The 22,565-nt window shown below is 41.8% G+C and overlaps 2 protein-coding genes across 6 annotated transcripts in view; one reads left to right on the forward strand and one right to left on the reverse strand.

Annotated features, from left to right (window-relative positions):
* PRICKLE3 (prickle planar cell polarity protein 3) overlaps positions 1–12,120 on the reverse strand; it is a 25,500-nt gene extending 13,380 nt beyond the window's left edge. The window contains exons 1-5 of one of the 3 annotated variants that reach the window (XM_058172784.1): positions 11,959–12,110; positions 11,326–11,440; positions 6,360–6,445; positions 4,374–4,557; positions 2,158–2,271 (exon numbers count right to left, since the gene is read on the reverse strand). In XM_058172784.1, the coding sequence (XP_058028767.1) occupies positions 2,158–2,271; positions 4,374–4,508 (249 nt within the window). In that variant the 5' untranslated portion in view covers positions 4,509–4,557; positions 6,360–6,445; positions 11,326–11,440; positions 11,959–12,110. Of the gene's footprint in view, positions 1–2,157; positions 2,272–4,373; positions 4,558–6,359; positions 6,446–11,325; positions 11,441–11,958 lie in introns of all 3 variants that reach the window. The other 2 variants (XM_058172783.1, XM_058172785.1) reach the window with 2 other exon arrangements.
* The window catches only part of ALAS2 (5'-aminolevulinate synthase 2), a 25,125-nt gene continuing 14,460 nt past the window's right edge, over positions 11,901–22,565 (forward strand). The window contains exons 1-2 of one of the 3 annotated variants that reach the window (XM_058172781.1): positions 11,901–12,057; positions 12,734–12,843. Coding sequence is in view for 1 of the 3 variants with exons in the window: in XM_058172780.1 (XP_058028763.1) it covers positions 16,856–16,977 (122 nt within the window). In the remaining 2 variants the exon portion in view is untranslated. Of the gene's footprint in view, positions 12,058–12,263; positions 12,448–12,733; positions 12,844–16,840; positions 16,978–22,565 lie in introns of those variants that run through there. The other 2 variants (XM_058172782.1, XM_058172780.1) reach the window with 2 other exon arrangements.

Here is a 22,565-nt window from a genome sequence, read left to right on the forward strand (position 1 = left end):
GTTAAGAGGGTGGAGAAAATAGATTTAGCACAGAAATCCTTCATCTGTTTACAGTTTGAAACTGGCAACCCTCTACCAGGTTTTTTTCAAAATTCTGAGATGCCTGAGGACAGAAGTTTATTTGAACAATCCATACTCTCACACCCTTTCTTCACTGCATTCTGTGTGAGCATATTTTCCTTCACTGCCTTTTGTCCACTTGTCAACAGTCCAATAGCTGGAAGGAGACCTGAAATAGATCTTGGCATTATATTTTAACTAATTCATTTTGCTTCCCCTGGTTAAAAAATGGTGATCCACCTAAGTACAAGAGATACCAAGTTATACTTCAGGAGTCCTTCCATGTAAAGGGGCCCTAGGCAATTAATCACCCAATCTATTCTTTTAAAAGATACACACTTTATCTATTTCATTTCTCATAGTTACAGTGGGAACAATGCTTGGCCTTTTCAATCTGCAACCCCTGCAAAGTGCAGAAAACTTAGAACAAAATGCTCTAAGCATTTTAATGTTTTTAATTTTAAAACATCTGGTTTCTAATTCTTATTTAAATCATTGATCAAAACATAGTGAAAACTGCAGAGATTTGTTGTTATTGTTGGGATGTTTCAAAGGAACTTCCCCATTCCTTTACATACCACAAAAGCAGAATAACAATGATAAATAACAATACCAACCTCATTCAAGTAATCATAATATTACATCAGTACAGTATCTCCTGGTCAAATATTTTGAAAAGTCACATATAGTAGATAATGTTATGCACTGCTAGCCTAATGGGCATCACAAATTACAAGAATAATTATGAATGCTTTTTGGGGGGTGATTTTTGGTCCCTGGCACCTGTGGTAGTTTAAGCCCAATTATTTAGACTGCAAAGAGAGAACAGGACTGTGTAAACTGCCTTCGGAGCTGATAATTGCCAGTGACTGACAACCCAGCAGGTGAGAAGGCAAAGAAACTAATCTAGCAAAATACACAAGATTGATCTTGAGGAAATTCCTTTCTGATTCAGAGAGGTGGCAAGCATTTTAACCCTTTAGGCTTCCCATTGTGTGCACACACCAAGAACAACCAGGAACTCTGCAAGCACACTCCCTTTCTAAACTGATGATTGGCAGAAGCCTGGGGAAGGTGAATTGGGATCTAAAGGCAGCAGGACTAGAAAACAACTTCCAGAAGACATAGTAGTGTTCTGAAGAAAATAGCGGAAGACCACAATGGAATGAAGAGCCAGCAAGTAGATTAGCTCTTCAATAATTCCTCTCTCGACAAGAAGATTTGAAATTGCACACCAAGTGCTCCAAATAGCTGCTTCTTGTGATGGGGACCTCTGGCAGATTTAGAGCTCTGGGAGATGAGGGAAGAGCCATCTTTCTCAAATTGCAGCCAGCACCTTTGAAAGGACACTGAGTTTGCATGCTTCCTTTTCTAATCACTTTCAAAAATTGCTTCTGAACTGCTTTAGAAATCTTTAAATCAACAGGTTTGATAACACTGGATGAATTTCGTTCAATTCTTTGCAAAAGAAGTTTTAATTATAAATTTAAGAATTTAGGTGTTTTTTTAATAAACAGCAAAGGGATGATTAAAATTTTGATTTTCATAAGCTACAAACGCATGGTTCTGGGTAAAATTGAAAACTAGGGGGAATTAAAGATTAAGGTTAAAGGAAAAGAACACATCAATAAATACAGTTTAAAAACAGTAAAAGAAGGAAGACACCAAAGAAAGGATGCAAAAGGAGGGACAAAATGAAATGTGAATGACAAAAATTAAAATATTTTTTATTTATTTTAAATAAATAAATTGAATTGTTCAATTGTCCTGTGGTGAGTTAGCTGTGGTGAGTTAGTGGTGGTCAGTTGTCCCATTCTGCTTAACCAGCACACTAGCAACAAAGGACAGTATTCCTGCATCTTTCATTGTTTAGAAATGGGATTCCCGACATTTATAGTTTTTGCAAGAAAAGATCATTCTTCTTTAAGTTCTTGCTTCCACACAATTAATGAAAGAATCCTGAACATCTGGCTACACATATCAAGTATAGAACTCTTAAGAAAAGAGTTTTCTATAGGAAATCATCCCTTAACTCCCTCAACCCTCCCATCCCCCTTCCTTCCTTCCTATTCAATAACAATAATAATCCCTTCTCACCTCACTGTCATGAGGTGGAAGCTGGTGCAACAGCTGACGAATGCGGTAGCGTTCTCCAGGGCTGTTGACATAGGGGACTTTGTCTTCTGGGAGGCAGCTGAAGAACTGATAGACCTGAGGATAAAAAGCACCATTTATGAATTTTGAAGGAGGACACTAGAGAAGAAAGCCAAGAACAGAGCTCAAAGTGGTTGCATCCAGTGCTCAGTGGATCTAGCAAAAAGTTTCTTCATCTTCTCTTTAGCTCTCCCAGGAAGCCCACACAAAACTAAATCCCTCAAACAAGTTAGGTCATCCCAGTTAGATCTCAAAATGCTGACAGAATGCCCTGGGCATATGCAATAATCCTAAGGAAGCAAAAGTGTCCCCTGCAAGTATATTATTATAAACATCAGGTGTTTTTTTTTTCAAGATAGGGGCTCCATAGTTATACAAATTATTATTATTCTATCCATAAGAATAGGATGCAGGATCAAGGCCATTTACTCAGGGGCAGATGGCATGGTTGGTTTATAGAAAATTCCAGGTTCAAATATCTAGGTTTACCAGATTTAAGATGCTCAAGTAGCAGTGCTGAGGAAAAACATGGAGATCACAAACACCCTCAGATGATGGGCAACCTTTGATTCAATGGGGCCTCTTTTCCACTCCCCTTTTTCTTTGATAGTTCCCAGAACTTTTCCAACTATGACTGTCCAAAATCAGTACTTTTCCTGGTGTTCTGAGATATATTTGGCCTTAAAACAGGCTTACATTAACCCAAGTGTTTTCAGCTCATCCCACATGTCATATGGCCCAACTCAGAAAGCATCTTCGTCTTTCCCAGTGTGGCTTTTGTGCCCTCTGAAACAAGAAATTGAGTCCCCTACTAATCAAAGTATTTTATCTCTGAGGAACAGCAAGCAATAAAACCTTTCCGTTTGCTACAAGATCAAGCTTTCTTCCTATTACATCATTCAAAGATAAAAGTGTCCCAATCTGATCTACTGAATTCAACACGGAACTCATCTCAGTGGATTTTTTCAGAAAAACACTTTTTTGTGGTCTAATAAACCAGCATTACAGGGTTCTCCGGATAATTTACAGGATCAAAAGGTAAATACTTTCTGTAATGAAAATTCTGATAAGAAACAGCAGAAAGTACTATAAATAATTCTCTTTAATCAGTTTAAAACAAGAGTTTACCAATCAGATTACAAGCAGCCTGGCTTTACTGGAATGATTAGGTGACACAATACACACATATACACCCAAAATGGTAGTTACTGCTTTGTAATTAAACTAATTCTATCCCATTTAAACTTCCTGCCTTCTTCTTTAGAAAAACACCCCATTTTATCAAGTACAGCCTCAGTACAGCCACATACCTTAAAAAAAACCAACATGAGTACCCCTGCATGAAGATTTCCGTGAGATTAAAAAACTTGCTACTCAGAAATTAGGTCAGCTAATCCAATAAAATACTGAAATCTTGCTAAGATTTCCTTCCCCCTTTTAAAAGAATGGAATAACAGGGTTGGAAGGTCTTTAGTCCAACCGCCTGCTCAAGCAGGAGACTCTGGACAAATGGCTGTCCAATCATTTCTTGAAAACCTCCAGTTTTATACCAAGAAAAGTTAATAACACTACAGTAAAAGAGCAATATGTGACATAGCCATTTAAAAGTGATTATTATCATCTGAAAGAAGCGGAGAAAGAAAGATAGCAAATAACTGTGGATCTGAGCAAGAAGCAAGAATGAGAAGACAGAAATTGTAAGATTGGGGGAGGCCTTACTATTGAATCCTTCATGCCCAAAGATGTAGCAAGTTAGGCCCAGAAGGATTCAGTAGTAAGGCCTCCCCCAAACACCTCTTCTATCTCCAATTATTTGCTTTCTTTCTTCCTCCATTTCTTTCAAGGAAAGTAAACCGAGATGTTCAAGAGTACGAATCTATACTATTGATTGCAGTGTTGTGGAACGGTCATGCCTTCTCCCACAGAACACTGGGAGATGTAGTTCAAGCAAAACAGACAAGGCAGGATATGTGTAAAAATGCTCAGAACAATTCCCAGAAATCTTTGGAAAAAGCCAGGACAACTAAACTTGGGGGCTAACCAAATGACCTGGGGCGTGGGGGGGAGCTAAAAACAGATTGCACCAAAAATGCATGTAACCTTCTCCTGCCTTGCTGCAGGATGAGTAGAGTCTCAGAAGATGGGACCAATAGCATCACCTGTTCAGGCTTGAGTCCTGGAGGTACCCAGGCGTATTCCTCCGAAGCACAGCCAGAATCATCATCCGAGATGGAGTGACGCTGGAAGTCAGAAATGAGGCGGCACATCATCCTTTCCAAGTCGACAGGAGCCATGCGTACCGCATGCTCTTCCCGGGGACACTTGCAATGTTGGCAGATCTTCCTACACAGGAAGAAAAATGCTTATAGTGACCTAAATCTTGGAAGAGCCAAGATAAGCTGCAAGAAACAAAAGATCTCAGAGAATTCTGTTACCTGCCAAAGATTTAAAAAATCATCATCATCATCATAGTTCCTCAAGACTTTACCTATAAACCCTCTGACTGGACCCTGACCAATATTAAATTGTCCCATCAACCTCTACTTAGATACATTCATTCTTAATTACAGATCCAGAAATCTAGAATGAATGATTAACTTAATAATTAGCTGGCAAACCACAAGGTCACATTCAACCAGTTTTAAGGTGGAAAGCAAGGTAGTATGAGTAATCTAAAAATGAAATGAACCCAAAATATAGTAATAAACTGCTGACTAAGCTTTTCTAAACCAATTTCAAGTTCTTATATTTTATTATTATTGCTACTGCTATCCCATCCCTTAAACTAAATTCTAGAAGTAGCTTATATACAATACAAATTTCTACAACTGAATAGCAGTGTAATCTTTAAAACTAAATGGATTTTCATATATATTATGTTTATTTGCACTCTGACTACATATAAGTTCCCCAAACTTTATAACAGGGACAATAGGAAGAATGCAACAGCCTGTGTTCAACCTTCACAATGGGCTTATCACCAGTTCAATAGAGATTATAGTACAGTTGGTGATTGGTGAAGCAATTCTCAAGCTTCCCTTCCCAGAGACTGGCTGACAGAAGCCAGGGGGAAAAAACAACCAGTGGTGAAGGGAGATAATTGAGGTGAATGTAGAAATGCAGAGGGACAACTCAGGCTACAACATGGAGACTATTTTGAAGAAGGGGATGTATAGTGATAATGGAGAGAGAGAGAATAAAAATATTCTTCAATTGCACTATTTTTCTGCTTCCATGCAGATTTTTATTCAGAAAAGAAAATGGTCAACATTAAAGGGGGGGGGGGAGAGAAAAAAAGAAGTGAATCCAGAAAAGTTATGTTTGAAAGAGAAAAATGAGATGAATGTGAAAAGAGCAATGAGAAAGAAATGCAAATTAAATATGACCGCTGGAAAAAAAAAGCATGGCACTGTAACAACTGGAGAAGAAAAGATGTAGGGCTGAGACAACATTTTAATTCATTTCTCTGAAATTCTATTTGGATAGCATCACAGCAACATCTGCAGGATCCCATGGCTTTTATCAACCTAATCCCTCTTCCCACACCAAAACACAAAACACTTAAAAACAAATAAAACAATAGGATGAGTGAAAAGAGTACAAGCAGAAAAGGCAGATGTCAGAATGAATTAAAGGGGGTGGGGAGCGTATCAGGCAGCCCTAAGCATGTTTATTCAGAAGACAGCTTCTGACTGCATGTGCTCAATATGTGTGTTCCTTAACAACTCTTCCAAAGCCTGGTCCCTTCTAAATATAGTAGGCTAGAAGTCTTATGAGTAGATATATAGGAGGATGAAGGCAATAGTCTAACCTTGCAAGGATTTCCAGTTACAGAAAGGTGTAGTGTGTATTGTTTGTGCAAGTTAAATATGGGTTTCAAAATGAGAGAAAAGGGTTTTTCTAAGGCAGCTAAAATCAGACTTCTTCAACTTGGTGCCTATAATTGACCTTGCCAGCTGAGAATACTGAGAACTGCTAAATGCCAGATTTAGGAAGGCTGGGTGAGAAAAACACAGTGAACCTAAACAATGAATGCAAACAACATATGGCAGCCCAGTAAACAAGGGAGGGCCAGGAGGGAAAAGCCACTTGGAGGATGGAGGGGGGACTTGGTGGAGCAAAGGAGGGACAATACATTCTCCTACCTCCATCCATGCACTAGGAAGCCTGGGCACTGCTCCCCACACGCCTGACACGGTTGGCCCCGGTCAGGGTCCTCCAGTTCAGGCAGCTGATGTAAGACAGAAAGGTAAGAAATCAACCACCAAAACTGCAATAGCATCCATGTCACAATTCCCAACGTTCCCAGTATGGCTCCACCTTACAGTTTCTATTTAACTGCAAAGCCCGCTTCCACCTGCCAGCGTGATCAGTATACATTCACTTGCAGGAATCTTCCACAAGATCACTGTGGGTGAGGCCCTCTTTTCGGTATCTACCTAACCAGGTGGTACCCATTGATGCTCTCCAACCCCAAGCATTCCAGTTGTCTATCCACAGATGGGGATGCACCAGTGCTGTCAATCCAAATGCTTGTACAACTAGCCTCAGCAGGTTCCCAACAACATTGTTCACCAATTCCCATTTGAAATGAATTGCCTATATTTTTAGGTTGGCTTTTACTACAGAACATGTACAGGTAGTCCTCAACTTACAACCATTCATTTAGTGCCTGAAGATATAGTGGAACTGAAAAAAGTGACTTATGACCGTTTTTCACAGTTAACAACCATTGTAGCATCCTCGTGGTCACATAATCAAAATTTGGAAGCTTGGCAATATTTATGACAGTTGCAGTGTCCCAGGGTCATGTGATCATCTTTTATGACCTTCTGACAAGCAAAGTCAATGGGGAAGCCAGATTTACTTAACGACGACATTAATAACTTAACAACAGCAGTAGCTCACTTAACAACTGTGGCAAGAAAGGTTGTAAAACGAGGCAACATTCACTTAACAGCTGTCTTGCTTAGCAATGGACATTTGGGGATCAATTGTGTTCGCAAGTTGAGGACCACCTATACTATACCTGGGAGGTAGAACTGAATCTGGGTATAGAAATAAGAGAATTTTATTTCCAAAGCTCACTTTCCAGAAAAAGGAACAGGGATAGCCAGAAGCCAGCCTTCAAAACCTCTGGCCAGGCTCTGTCTGAAGCAGGGAGGATATTTTTTAATAAGGGTTCTTGAAACCTTGGACCAGTCCCGCTCTCTGAGCCCTAGGAAGCTGGCAGAGGCAAACCGTTTCCAAAAAGCCTTGCCAAGAAAACTGCAAGGACTTGTTCAGACAGTCACCAGGAGTCAAGACTGGCTAGAAAGCAGCACCCTCTCCTCTTGCCTTGTCTCCACCAACCAGTGCTGCTGAGAAAATGATGTATGTGTGTGTGTGTGTCCCCCCATGTCTATTCGTGGCAGTGTCTCTTCCTCCATGCCAGCTGTGGGAAGCCAGTGAAACTGCTAAGCAAGAAGCTTTGCGGATGAAACTCTGTTCCTGCACAGGCCTAGAAAAGGGAACGCTAAAGGAAGCCGTAAGGAACCAGCAGGGAGTTGTGGGGAAAATACAACCCACACAGGCCGCGACCTGCTCTGTGTACTCAGCGAGGCAGGAAAAGGCCAGACGTTGGCTTCCTGCCACTACAGGTGACTGAGGAAAGTCGGCAGCAAAAGCAACAGGCGTCTTGGGAAGTTTTTACGCGGGGCGGAGAAGACCGGAGACCGGAGCGGGTACGCGAAGCGCGACGAGAAGGAGACTTTAATCGGCTGCGAAATTGCCTAGAGCGGAATGGGAGTTTTCTCGGACGGGTTTTTTTTGGGGGGGCGGGGGGCGGGGAGGTATTTTCCGTCCATCTTGGCTCCTTCGTTTACGGATTTCATCACGGCAACGCGCTATGAATGAAGGGGGAGCGAGCGGGAGGCAACGCGCTCGGAAGGGAGAGGGAGAAGGTGCCGGGAACCGCTCCCACTCCCCCCCCCCCGGCAAACTTCACTGAAGCCCCGCCTGAACTGGGCAGGAAAAAAGAGGTTTCGAGTATTTTATTCCCTACTCGCACCCTTAGGCCAGGAGAATACCAGAAATGATGAAATCAAGAGGAAAGGGGTAGAAAAGAAAAGAAAAGAAAGAAAGGTGATCCCTGGATCATCCATCATCCATTTTCCCCCTTGAAGCCTCACATTATTAGCTTTAACTCTCACTGCTGGCACTTCATTTTATGCTTTTCTTAGCTTTCTGTAGAATGGCAGTGTATATATCTTACCAGTTTTAAAAATAATTGAAAAGAGATCTGTAAATTAGGCTCTCTACCTGGCTAACATTTCACCCTCCCAGTTGCCCAAATTGAAGGAAAGAAAGTGACATTTAAACATAATTTTTTAAAAATATCCTGACAGTAAGCTTCCCTAAGGATTTAGAAAAAAGACCCCTATATTTTTCTGTACTGAATAGAATGTACCCTTCAGAATGAGAACGTTCTGCACATGTCCCAAAGCCCCTTATATGGTTGTTATTGTTAATTTCATAAGATGACTAAGAAAAACAACCCTTAATTCTTAAAAACAAATCTTGTTTGAGAAGTACATTCTGCAAATGCTCAAATATTTGCATTTTCTGTAAAGAAAAAGCAAACAACCAACAGCAGCCACCATTTCTCAACAGCACGGGCAACCATTGTGTTAGAGTGCTCACAATCCCTAAGCAACATAATTCCTTTCCTCTCACATCTGTTAACTGATATCTACCCAGCCGTTTGCAGCTTAGAAGGGATTTCAAGGGGGAAGGATATAGTTCATGAGATGATGCTTTGATAAATCTGCCAAGGCAGACATAATATGAAACCTTTACCTCCACCCACCCACCCTTCAGATTGGGGATCCACCATTATGTGACTCTTTTTTATTCTACCACATAACTATTTGTGTTTCTATATTATTCTCCATAATAGCCTAACACAACCCAAAAAGCTTTCTGTTAGAAGAAAAGGCAAAATACAATTGATCTATTACTAAGATTTGGATATATAGAAATCCCAATTACAGCTTTTCAGAAAATTGACTCCGAGTCCTACAAAAACATTGCTCACTCATGCCCTTTCTTTCTTACCGACACAATTTGGATCCCCCATCCCTATTACACTGTAAAATTTGGTCTTACCCGCTTCCAAGGCACTGCTCCAAAACTCACACTGAAACTTCAGTAAAGGAGAGAAAAAACAGATAATGCAAGAGAGAGAAATGACAGAGAGAAAATGCTGTCTATATTACTTCACAGTTGCTCACCATTTTTGTTCAGCTGCCCCCAGCACCTACTGTGTCCCCAGTCCTCAAGACAAAACAAGAAGTATGGACTTAACTTGGATTGCCCTAGATGAGGGAACCCAGGGCAGAGAGAGAATTAACCGTTTTATCTCTAAAAGTTTTATCTCTGAAAGAAGCAAAAGTGGCAAAGTCCAGAAGTATCTATCTACACCCCCCTCATATCAGCTCATACATCAAATGAAGGACTCTCTCCAGTCAAGCATCTACAATAAGCTCAAACAAGAGTGTCCATTTATAGGATTCTCCACTGGAACATCCTACCATTTAGCAGAGCGAGACAACCACCCAAGCAAAGCATGCAAAGGATGAGGAATGAAAGAAAGATGCTAGAAGACAGTTGTGAGCCACCAGAGCTTGTATCAGCAGAAATTAGCCTAGAAAGTCCATTGCTCTTCACTATCCAGCACAAACTCCTGAATGTTAGCTTGAAAGCTCTCTCCAGCAAAGATCTTCATATCATCAACTAACCACTCTAAGCTATCAAAAAGTTACCTGTTCTCTTATTCAGGTTGGACCATGCTCATTTGCCTTCCCTTATGCCTGGAAGTGCCTCTGCGAACACCTGTTACTACCTCTCCCTCTTTCAAACCCCACCTCTTCTATGAAGCCTTTGGCTTAACTCCTAGGTCCTCATTGAGCGGAAGCTAAAATATCTCTAATAACAATTTAGACATGTTATTACACTGTTAAGTTGCCTCTCCCTATCTTTTTATTGTGCCTCCTACAAATACTAAAATTAATGGTATATGCTCCTCCAGCAAGGACCTAGATGCAGAAATACTTTGCTTGTGATTCATGTATTAAATTCCCATCCCACATTTCCTTCAGGTGGTGCACATTATGCTCCTTCCTCCCATTTTCCCTCACTTTTCTATGGACATGTTGGACTGAGATAGAATGACTATCTCAAATCGCCAAGGAGTTTCTATAGTTGAGAGTGGGGTTAAACTTTGGGCTCTTTGGTGCCAGTCCAACAACTGGGTCTGGAACATCACTAACCTTCATGGCACTTTATCAAAATCTTCCACTTTCAAGAGGAAAAGTCTCACTGGAAGACTCCATATGCTCTTATTAATGAATTTAGCACATGGATGTTATGGGCAACTGGAAGCTTTTGGGTATTGCTCACAGGTGTAAGGGTTAGGGATATGCAGGGACAATTTACATAGAAAGAATGTATAACCATCTTCATGTGAGCAAATTTCATGCTTGTATCATTCACCTGTTTCTTAAGAATTTCTACAGTCTTTCTATTTGTTTAATGCTATTAAGAAAGTCCAGTTCAGGATCTCAAAGCAGGCGATAAGGAATGCTATTGCCCTCCACATATTGATGAATTGTGGCCTTCCCACAATTCCTCTTCCCCCACCTCCTTCAACCCCCTCATTATTTCCTCTGAAATAAAGCATGTTTAATTAATATGGTTGGATTTAAGAGCATAAGAAAGATTTTACAAGCCACCAACCTAATCCAGCTGTTTTGGGTTATGATTTTCCATGATAGGTTTTGTGTTGATTCAAGTGTATGTTGACAAAACTCCCAAAAACAGACGACTATGCTGCGTTTAGCAAAAACCCTATGATCCAATAGGCATCCCAAACCATCTCTTTCATGCCACCTACCTTGGATTTCCAAAACACCCTGCAAAAGACAATGGGTCTCCAAAGCACAGCCTCAGATAATGGCAACTGACTTTGGAAAAAACTAGCATTTTATTCCCTTTGGGTGGCCCTCCTGTGGATATTGTATCTCACTGTGTCTTTCGTACTGGCAGTGCTTTAATGCAATTGGCATCACCCACATTAGAGCTTTGCACAGGACACTTTTCTAGGCCCCAGACTCAGCATCTTCTCTCAATAGGATGCGGTGGGGTAGCTGAAATCCTTTTGCCCTTCTCGCCGAGGGTCTGGGGGTATCTGTGGTGAAATAACAAGACCCAGAGTCTAGCGCCAACATTCCACCTAAGAGCTGCTGACAAGGTATTAGCCCCCCCCTTCACGTCGCCAGCCCCGAGCCACCTGCCCTCTTTTGCCCTGTAATCCGAGCACCTTAATCCTCGGGGGGGGGGGGATCCCTTTTATCCGGAGGATTCCCTCGAAACCTTGGCATGAGAAAATCCGTTCGGTATCTTTACAATACTGATCTCTCTTCCCTCCCCACCCCGCCCGCCGCCCCATGACGTCTCCTTTGGGGAGAGGGAATTAAGTTAATTACACCCCGCTGGGACCAGCCCCGCCGCCTCTTCTCCCCGCCCATCCATTACAGCGCCTCGTGCCGTTTCTGATCTCGTCCTCCGACCTGCCTCCTTCCCTTCCCTCCCCCACCCCCGAACTCCGAATGGGCCGCGGCTGCCGTGCCGCCTCCACCGAGGCTGGCTCGGGATGGCTTGGGTCCGAGTCCCAACCCATCCCTTCTCCCATTGACGGGGACTCACGGCTCGGGTCGATCGTCGGCGCCGCGATCCGCGGTTGAACATGGCCCCGATCCCGCCGTCTTCAGCGCCCGGGCGCAAGGGGGGGAAACCTGGAGATAGGTGAGCCGCCCGGGCGCTGCTACGGCTGTGGCTGCGTTTCCCTTCCCCAAGGGAGGAGTCGCCGTCTCCGAATCCCTCCCCGCCTCCAGCCACCAATCCCGCCCCTTCGCCTTCTCTTACGCGAGCTTCCTTTCCATCCTCCTCCTCCTCCTCCTCCTCCTCCTCCTCCCAGGATCATTCTCTCCCTGCGCGCTCTCGGCTCTTGTGTTCTTGCCGGCTTCCCCGCTACATTTGTCCTGGGCCTTAATAACTGCAATGATCGAGCTCGCAGACGTGCCTTACCTGCATTGCGTAACTGTATATGTGTGTACGAGCAACTAATGATGCTTAGAAGGATCGGGTCCTCAGGAGGATGCGAGAACGCGGATCTCCGGCTGACCGGACAAGCAGGTGGCTTCTTTCGCCCTGCGCCCTGAAGCGCGTCTTTGTCAAGCAAACGAGAGCTGGCTGCTTCCCTTCCCCATTCGCCTGGCCTTCCCGCTGTCACTTTCCATCCATTTAAACTCTTCCCAGTCTTTTCTCCGTGCCGGCTGTCACTTCTTATTAACTAGCCAACCCCGCTTTTTTTCCTTCCCCTGACATCCCTGCCACTTTTTTTCTTATCATGCTCCAGGTCCTTGGAGGCAATTTCCCTCTTTCTCAATTGCTGTCATTTCCCCTCTTCTCTGTTCCACAGTTGTACTCTTCAGACAAAACAAACAAAGAAAGAAAGAAACCAGCCCTCTTGGTTCTACGGTAGCTACAGGAGACATCATCCCAGGAGACTTTGTCTACAGACTCTACACGGTAGCCCAAAACGCTCTCTCTCTCCTTGCCCAGTTCAGTCCTGACACAATTTGACTTCTATAAGCTTTTGCAAACTAGAGGATGATAAAGTCAGCCCGAGAGGCTTAACATTACAGTACCTGAGTGATCGCTCCTCACTATGCTGGGAAGATAATTTTCCAATCTCCTTGATGTTTACTTTGTTGTCTACTAAGCAGTGAGAAAGATCTCCAGGCAACTGTGATCAGAGAGACATAAAAACGTCCAGTAAAGTCTGTCCTTCCTTATCAAAAGTAGCATCAGCTGGAAGCTTATCAGTGTAAATTGTCTCCTGAAGAAAAAAAAATAAGTATATGCTCCTACCCCATATTTTAAAGAAAATTAAAACAGGAAGCACACCTAGATTTGCTAAGCAATGCTATATATTTTTTCATTAAAAAAAACCTGCCAGGAATTTAATGTTCCTTTGCAATTTAGAGACTTGCTGAAATGCCCACTTATTTCTGCAAGATAGATGGATAGGTATCTGATACTGTTCTTAGCTTCAAAAAATATTCTTATTAGTCACAGATTTGGACAGGGCAGACTTGAGTCCAGATCCTAGCAGGTGTTTCTCAGAGGTTGATGTGCCTCAAAGGGTTATTGTAAGGTTACTATTTACACCCTCTGAACTCCTTGGAGGAGGATCAAGGAAATAATTCTATAATAAAGGAGAGAAGCTGTGCCACAGCCCAATACGGAATTGAAAACAGACTTTAAAAACCACTTAAACCCCCGTCAATTGGAGTAACTCCCAAATAAAGCCATAAGCATTTGCAGCTTAATTTCATAACCAAGTGGCCTGAAAGCGGAACACAAGATTTGCAGATTGATTTGATTAAAGCCATTCAATTTAAATGGAGGTAGACAATCTTTTGATGGGCAGAACCCATACAAAAAATCTTCGGTGGGGGCAAGGGTTGCAGGAAAATAATGCTGCAACATGGTGAGTTTGTCTCGCACATTTAGAGACAGCTGGGTTTTGAAGTGTTTTCCCTGAGAATGGGCTCTCGGTTTTTAATATTATGTTAATCTTTTCATCTGCTTCAAAATGACCCCTCTTGTGTTTGATCCTTGTAATCTGAAAAGGGTCCAGGATTAGAAAAGAAAGGGTTATACTGGATGCAATCTTGGAGCCACAAGATCACCCTCCCCTTATTTATTTCTTCCCTTTAGAGATTACTTTAATCAGTCTGTCTATCTGCCAGCTCTTTCTTCTTTTCCAACCCACTATAAGTTAACCTCCCCCATCAACACTCAAGGGCAAGGAAGCAGAACCACAGGAAAACATTTCCTCTTAGCGTTTTTTTGCCAAGAGAATGCAGAGTGACTGTATGTCCAGTCTTTGAGGATTGTTTATATCTATTTTACATTACTATAAGAAAATGAAGTTTGGGGAAAACATGATTTCCCCCCTCTCCCAAATGTTGATCAAGTTGAAAGTGGAAAGTATCCTGGAAAAAACCCTACGAGTCAAAGATTGACTCTTTCTTAAGCATGATGATGTCATTTGGCAACTTTATTATTAGCTGAATATATAAATATAATATAGAAACAACCATATATAAAAGTTTTATCCTTATTTACCCATTCCAATATAAAAGATTTCCATAAAGATGCCTACTAGGGTTATAGCAAATTATAGCTCTAAGCTTAGACACTTAAGGTGGAACCACATTTTGTTGAAGATGTCCAGGATAGCCAGGATAGCACAGGATAAGAGGATAGATGAATATAGGTTTTGAGTTGACTTGAATTTCTTCCCAGTTAAATTAGAAGAAACCTGAATGTTTTATAAAACTTGCCTTTTTTAAAAAGGTCATAAGCATATAAAGAAAGGTTTTAAACATCTTCTAACAGGCTGTGGAGAAAACTTCTTTTCCTAAAAAAAATACTAGGAAATTTTTAGAAGCAAACTGGAGGACCAGAGAAAAATTGACCAAAATTATCTGGCCTGCTAATTCTTCATTACAAACTCTTTTCTGAAATATTCCTCTGTCCCTGCCCCACCCTGTCTCCAACTACCTTTAGCTATGGAATGAGTAAGGTGAAAATAAAGGCACCCTCTAAACCAGCACAGTTTCTGCTGAATGCACAAATTCCTGTAATACTCTTGGCAACAGTATGGATGCAGTTTGTCCCAGCCTTCTTCTAAAATGTTATTTCAATTTTTCAGTTTATTCAATGGGTCTAAAATGTCCAGGGCAACTGTCATCCAAGTACCAACCAGGTTCACACCAGCTTTAGATCTATTCCAAATAAATTATTACTAATGGCATTCACAGAAGAAAATGTGGCGAGTTAGAACAAGGTCAAACAACCAACTTTTCGTATGTTTCCCTGATTTCAAAATCTCATGGGAATTCTTGCCCACATTTATATACAAAAACTAGAACATCCTATTCAGATGCATTCTTAAGGACTTAAGGTAAGACCAGCAAATTGAGGAATAGCATTTGCAGTCATGGGATAAACCTACTGATTGGATATATAAGACATAAGAGGCAACCAGATCAGGTTTTCAAAGGGGAAAAATATTCAGTTTATACCTATCCTTTGCACCAAACAAAACTGCTACTGAAAGGAATTTAAGTCGTTGGGTCCAGAATCCATATACATTTCATGAAAGCAGAGCTGGAAAAACATTTTATAACACTGAAGACATTTGGAAAAATGGAAACAAGTGATGGTAGCTTTCAGAAAACAGCTGTCATGCAAAGGACTTGCTATTCACAAAATTTTCACCATAGAAGTCATGATCAATCCCAATATACCATTTGCCAGATAGCCTCCTGCCATATCCTCTAACCCTCTAGAACAGGGGATGTGAGTAGACATATCTACTAGAGCAGGGGTCTCCAACCTTGGCAACTTTAAGCCTGGCGGACTTCAATACCCAGAATTCCCCAGCCAGCTTTGCTGGCTGGGGAATTGTGGGAGTTGAACTCCGCCAGGCTTAAAGTTGCCGAGGTTGGAGACCCCTGTACTAGAGTGCCTGCATGAGTTTAATTACAGTATATTGCAGATACTACTAAATCAGTTACAGTAGTATTTCCCAAACTTGAGAACTTAAAGATGCGTGGACTTCAACAACAGGTTGCCATGGTTGAGAAACACTGTGTTATAGTTTACAAAGGGCTCGTATAAGCATCAACCTTAGATAGACAGCTTTAGATAGACTGACTATGTGGGGCACTAATTAGTATCAGCCCAGTATATAAGCCTGAGGAGATCCCAGGATGTCATTTGATGAAGTTGGGAAGGGAAGGAGAAAAGTAGTTAAGAGGCAAGGCTGGCATTAATTCTTGATATTAAAAAGGCAAACTGCAGGCACATATTACAAAGTGTCCCACCAGAGTCTGATTCATATCAGTAGTCATCACCTGTTGACGACAGCAAGCCAGGATTGACATGTATAATTAAGGTAGACTTCATCATCTGTGAATCACCACTGAACATGTCATGGCATCAAGAGTGAATTCAAAACATTGTGACCTGCAGGTTATTGAATATAGAAAGGATTCCTAGTAAGGAAAGGCCCCTATGATTTGCTTCCTCTTTCCAAAAGTTTTACTTACTGGCCATATGAGACCTCAGGCAGAGGAACAGACAAGGACAGGAAGAGTTAGCTAGCTCCCTCAATGGCACCACCACAGGTTCCTAGATAAGAGTTATTGTGAAGCTGGAGAATAGGCAGGCAAGGATAACCATGGAAAAAACTTACACCATTTCTTTGGTTTCATGTAGTTTCCTTTACCTGATACAAACATACACACTTCATCCCAGATGCTGGTTGAGGCTTATGGAAGCTGAATTTCACTCCATTGGGAAGCTTGAAGAAATCTGGCTTAGAAGAATGACTAGGAAGAGGGATACACTAGCATTATCTAAAAATTATCCACCCTGCAAAGAATTTTCCATCTCTTTTTCAAAAACTAGAATATGGAATGCCCGCAGCAGAGCTGAATATGAGCAGGAGGGAACTACTGCACTCATGATCCGCTTTGCTTATCTCTGCCTTCAGCTGCTGGGTGGGGAAAGGCAGCTCCCAATCCAAGTGGGCTTGAAGCACAAACTAACATTCAGAAGTTGTTCGACTTCAGTGCAGGTCAACAGGTAGGAAAAAAGGTTAATTGTATGGGTCTGGGGAGATTGGAGTTACTTTCTATGGATTCCTGAATAGGGAGGCAGAAAAAAATTCTTCTCTAACTCATTCTGTCTTCATTCATCTCTCTTTTTCTAAGTGAAGCTCATCTTCTTTTCTCCCTCCTTTCCTTTTCTTCTTTCCAACATCATGGAAAGATCATTAAGGGGAATTGCTGTCTGTTCACTTCCTCTAATTTCTAGTCTGTGGTTGAAAGAACATGCCAATGGCTTGGCTGGGTATGTGGGATTGATCATAAGACCGCCAACTAGCTTAAATACAAGCAGCTGATCTGTTCCGGAGATTTGATTTCCAGAAAGTAATAGAAGAAACTTGGTAAAGCTTGGAGTTAAATGCTGTTGTAGGATAGATACCAACTAGTTCAGGGGTCTCCAACCTTGGTCCCTTTAAGACTTGTGGACTTCAACTCCCAGAGTCCCTCAGCCAGCTTTGCTTTGCTGGCTGAGGGACTCTGGGAGTTGAAGTCCACAAGTCTTAAAGGGACCAAGGTTGGAGACCTCTGAACTAGTAGGTTGATTTCAGTGTTGTTTTCACAGGTCTTGAACTTTTTCAGGCAAAACAAAACAAAACATCGTTCTCTTGAAAAAACTAATTGCCAGAGACATAATTGACCAACCTATTTTAATTCAATTTTTACTATCAAGGAAGTTACGCAGCATCTTCTCCCTTTATGAACAAGTTGAGTATTATGAAATAGGAGCAAGTTATAATAAATCAACGTCTTCTCTTCTTGTCTTTGCTAATGAAAAACAAACCAAGGAGCCATTCAAAAAAGTAGTAATAGGTGCTAGCATCTCTTTTCCAGCCATTTTCGCACCTCCTTTCCAAGTTTCCTTTTTCCTTGACATAAGAAAAGACAGGCATATTCACCTATGTAATCAGAAAAAGAAAGGGGGTAAGGGAAATTATGAGAATGGGGAACAGTTACACAATTCCTTTGGGCTGCAGTTTCCTTGTCAGTTGGGATCTCAGGAAAGGGTTATGTAGGGCTTTGGTGTAATTGTTCAATATTTGGGATTAGAATCCAAGGAACTTTCTTCTTCTGCCCACCAGTAAAACTATTAACTGATGCTAACACATTTTTTTTAACATAATGCCTCTCTGTAAGTTCATATGTTATTTTATGCAAAAAAAGATGATTTGCTTCTTTATGGTTTACGGTAATTTATTACATGAACTCAGCTATTTATAAACCATCGTTCATAGTTAACCCAACTCTACTTTATTCAATAAGAAAAACATTAAGCAAATTGCTGATTAACAGTTTGGATTTTTAAATCTATTTGTAATGTCTCCCCTGTACACTATCATTTGGGAGATATGCAGAAGATATGCAGAATTTTTAAAATATTTATTTCATTATTAAAATATGGTCTGGATCAGTCAAGTTCCATTTCTAATCTGAGTCAGGAATGATATATTCATTATGAGTTTATTTTTAGTTGGCACAGTTCACTTCGCTGTCGTGCCTTACCAGCAGTGTGCTGTATTGGTTGCATTCTATCAATTCAGAATGCAAGTTAAGGTATCATATTTGCATTGAGTTGCCCAACTAAGAGATTACGAGACAGAGACAGGGAGATTATCTTGATATGCTCTTCAGTAGGCAAAAACTAAATGCATGTAAAGATTTTTCTCATTGTGAAGGTAAACTATTGACATCTGCACACTCAATGGCAGAAAAAGGCATCGCTACCATAGCCAGTTGAAAGAAAGGCACATCCGTCTTAAACATAAATAAAAATTAAGACATGCAAAGTGATGTTTTAACTGAAGAGGGAAATGTTTGAAAAAGAAATGTTTACTCCTTTTTCACTCCATGCAGGTGGCATTTTGCTGGAAATGTAGAAATCCGAGCTTTTTTAACAACGTTGTTTAACCCAAACAGATGTTCTGTATTAAAAGGAAAAAGCATTTCAGTAATTTGCTTTGGTGTTTTTTTTTCCCCATCTGCTCCCACCAAGTATTACAGGTTTCTTTAATCTGAAGCAGCACCAGATCCTGGGGTTCCTTTGCGGGATGCAATTTCTGATCTGGCTCCAGATCAAGGCGGGAAGGAGCAAATGATGGGTGCTGTCTTTAAAAGCCCAGCATCCAGCTCTTCTTGTTGCGTCCTTTATTTCTAATCATCACAACTGGGCTGGGGTGTGTCTTCTTTAAGCCAGATAAAATGAGAGGAGCTTATCACTGCCCAACATATTCATGTGCCCTTCTTGTGAAAGAACACGTAGAAGCAGAGGTGGCCTATCACTGTGGCAAACTTGGTGATTAAAATTAAAATGAGCTTTAATTTATTTAATGTAATTATCAGTTTAAATTTGGTTAGGTATCAGAGTTTGAGACTGTTTAAAAAATATTGTGATAGTGTAATCACATGCATGTTTCAATCAGGTTAGCAACTTCAGGGAACTAGTAGTTGAAGTCTACAAATTCCACTGCAGTGTAAGAAAATCCAGCAGCCTCAATACCAGTTCAGTATTTAGTAGATGGAAATGTATTTTCAATTCATACAATCTTTGCAATTATTTATTTACTCCCCTGAGAAGTCTATCTTTTAACTTATTTCAGAAAGAAACTCCCCATTCCTCATTCCAATTTTTCCCCCCCCTTCACAAAGAACAAACATGATGTGGTGAATTCAGTGGTCATTCGTCACCTAGTAACTTACAGTGTCTTCTCGAATGATTCAACCACCATTGTGCTAAAATAACAGTATTGAGGAGGCTTTATATCACTTCAACAATGGTTGGATGATGCAATGAAGATACTGTAAGTCACTAGTGAGGAGATGGTGGGAAGTACCAAGACTTAAATTCAATTTCTCACTCTGCTATGGAGCTTTATGCCAATTTTTCTCTCTTGGTCCAACCTCCACAGATCATTATGGAGCTAAAAAGGAAGAACCTTTGAATATTCAGATAATAGGTGGAATATATACATCAATTTCATCTCTTCGCCCTCCTCTATATTTTTCTTAGAAATGCTAGAACTCTTAAGAGCATTCTGTGGGGTCCCTGAGTCGTATCCAGAATCACTTAAGAAAAAAAGCTGGAATTATAGAAATGCAGTCCACTTTCCTTCTCAAAGGACCTCTGATGCCAAGATCAGATAGCTGGTCAAAAAATTTTACACACACACACACACACATATTTTTCTTTCTTTCTTTTCAGGATAATTTTATGCATGTTTGTTCTCTGCCTAAAAATTATATTCTTACCATAATTTCCACCGGGATCAAAAATATTATTCATATAAAAATACAAATGTTTGCCCTATCTCATGCTATTGTTTGTCATCAAGGTCCGTGTTTGTTTATATGAAAAGTCGCAATTCCATGGGGTTGCTTGCTAGGTTTTCGTTACTTAAAAAAAAGTCAGAAATTCTGTAAGATACACAGAGTGCTGCACAGAAGAGATCAAAGCTTTCCGCTCGAAAATTGGTCCCTCCACACCCTCTCTTACCTTGATGTGCTTCTTTTTGTCCTGAGGGCTAAGCAGACTTTCAGTTCTACAGTGATCCCTGCCATTTAGGTGTTTCCAGGAAGATTAAAGAGAGTGTTTGGTTATTCTACATGGGAAAATATGGAAACAACCATTGTTCCTCTTCCTAACTCTAAACTGGCTTCCAGTTAGTTGTGTAACTGACCAGAGGACTATCAAAGGATGTGACTTTAAGAAAATATTTTTCTTTTAAGAACTTACTTACTCCAAAGTACAATTAGGCTACCATAACTGCACTGCACACATCTATTGGGTCAGTAGATGACAGCAAAGAGTTGGAAGACTCTGTATCTCTTTGCTGCCACCTAGTGATCATCCATGACTTTTCAGCATATAATTAAGGTGAAATATGGTGGGGCACAATGTAGTTCAATACCCCAAAGGAAGTTAACTTTGAATTCAGAATGCTTCACCTCTGAAATAAAGTCATCCCCTTTCTATTTTCTATTTCTTTACTATATTTAGCAACCTACTGAATGTAAATATATACTATATTATAGTGAATATAAGGATAAATTATTTGATGGGGGGAAAGTCATCCTTCCAGATAAATGTCATAAACTGAGTATGTTCACCTGCTGAGGAGCAGACCTCCTCAGTTAGCAAATTAAATTGACTTTCTCTGCTAGCAGGCAGATTATTGTGACTATTGATCAATGGCATCAGGCCAAACCAATTCCATTGAACTAAACTATTGATGAGAAAGTTTCAATTGATTCAATTGTTTCAACATGGACAGGTTGCTGGGGAGGTTGAATGCCACCACATGTTTACTGGACCCGTGCCCCTCCTGGTTGGTGCTGGCCACACAGGAAGTGACACGAGGCTGGCTCCGGGGGATTATAAATGCTTCTTTGTTGGAGGGGGTCGTCCCTGCCGCCTTGAAAGAGGCGGTAGTGAGACCCCTCCTCAAGAAGCCTTCCCTGGACCTGGCTGTGTTAGGTAATTATCGTCCGGTCTCCAACCTTCGCTTTGTGGCGAAGGTTGTAGAGAGTGTGGTGGCATGTCAACTTCCCCGGTACCTGGATGAAACTGTCTATCTAGACCCGTTCCAGTCCGGCTTTCGGCCCGGATATAGCACGGAGACGGCTTTGGTCGCATTGGTTGATGATCTCTGGAGGGCCAGGGATAGGGGTTATTCCTCTGCCCTGGTCCTATTAGACCGCTCAGCAGCTTTTGATACCATCGACCATGGTATCCTGCTGCACCGATTGGAGGGATTGGGAGTGGGAGGCACCGTTTATCGGTGGTTCTCCTCCTATCTCTCCGATCGGTCGCAGACGGTGTTGGCAGGGGGGCAGAGGTCGGCCCTGAGGCACCTCACTTGTGGGGTGCCACAGGGGTTGATTCTCTCGCCCCTCCTGTTCAACATCTATATGAAGCCACTGGGTGAGATCATCAGTGGCTTTGGGGTGAGGTACCATCTGTACGCGGATGACACTCAGCTGTACTTTTCCACCCCAGGCCACCCCAACGAAGCCATCGAAGTGCTGTCCCGGTGTCTGGAAGCCGTACGGGTCTGGATGGGGAGAAACAGGCTCAAGCTCAATCCCTCCAAGACAGAGTGGCTGTGGATGCCGGCACCCCGGTACAGTCAGTTGCATCCGCAGCTGACTGTTGGGGGCGAGTTATTGGCCCCAATGGAAAGGGTGCACAACTTGGGCGTTCTCCTGGATGGACGGCTGTCTCCAGGAGAGCTTTTTACCAGGTTCGCCTGGTCCGCCAGTTGCACCCCTTCCTAGACCGGGATGCCTTATGCACGGTCACTCATGCGCTCGTGACATCTCGCTTGGATTACTGCAACGCTCTCTACATGGGGCTCCCCTTGAAGGGCATCCGGAGGCTTCAGTTGGTTCAGAATGCAGCTGCGCGAGTTATAGAAGGAGGCCCCTCGTGGCTCCCATGTTACACCACTCCTGCGCAGACTGCACTGGCTACCTGTGGCCTTTCGGGTGCGCTTCAAGGTCTTGGTTACCATCTTTAAAGCGCTCCATGGCATAGGGCCGGGTTATTTACGGGACCGCCTACTGCCACCGATC

The sequence above is a fragment of the Ahaetulla prasina genome, chromosome 2 (assembly GCF_028640845.1).
Source record: "Ahaetulla prasina isolate Xishuangbanna chromosome 2, ASM2864084v1, whole genome shotgun sequence".
NCBI classification, from domain to species: domain Eukaryota; kingdom Metazoa; phylum Chordata; class Lepidosauria; order Squamata; family Colubridae; genus Ahaetulla; species Ahaetulla prasina.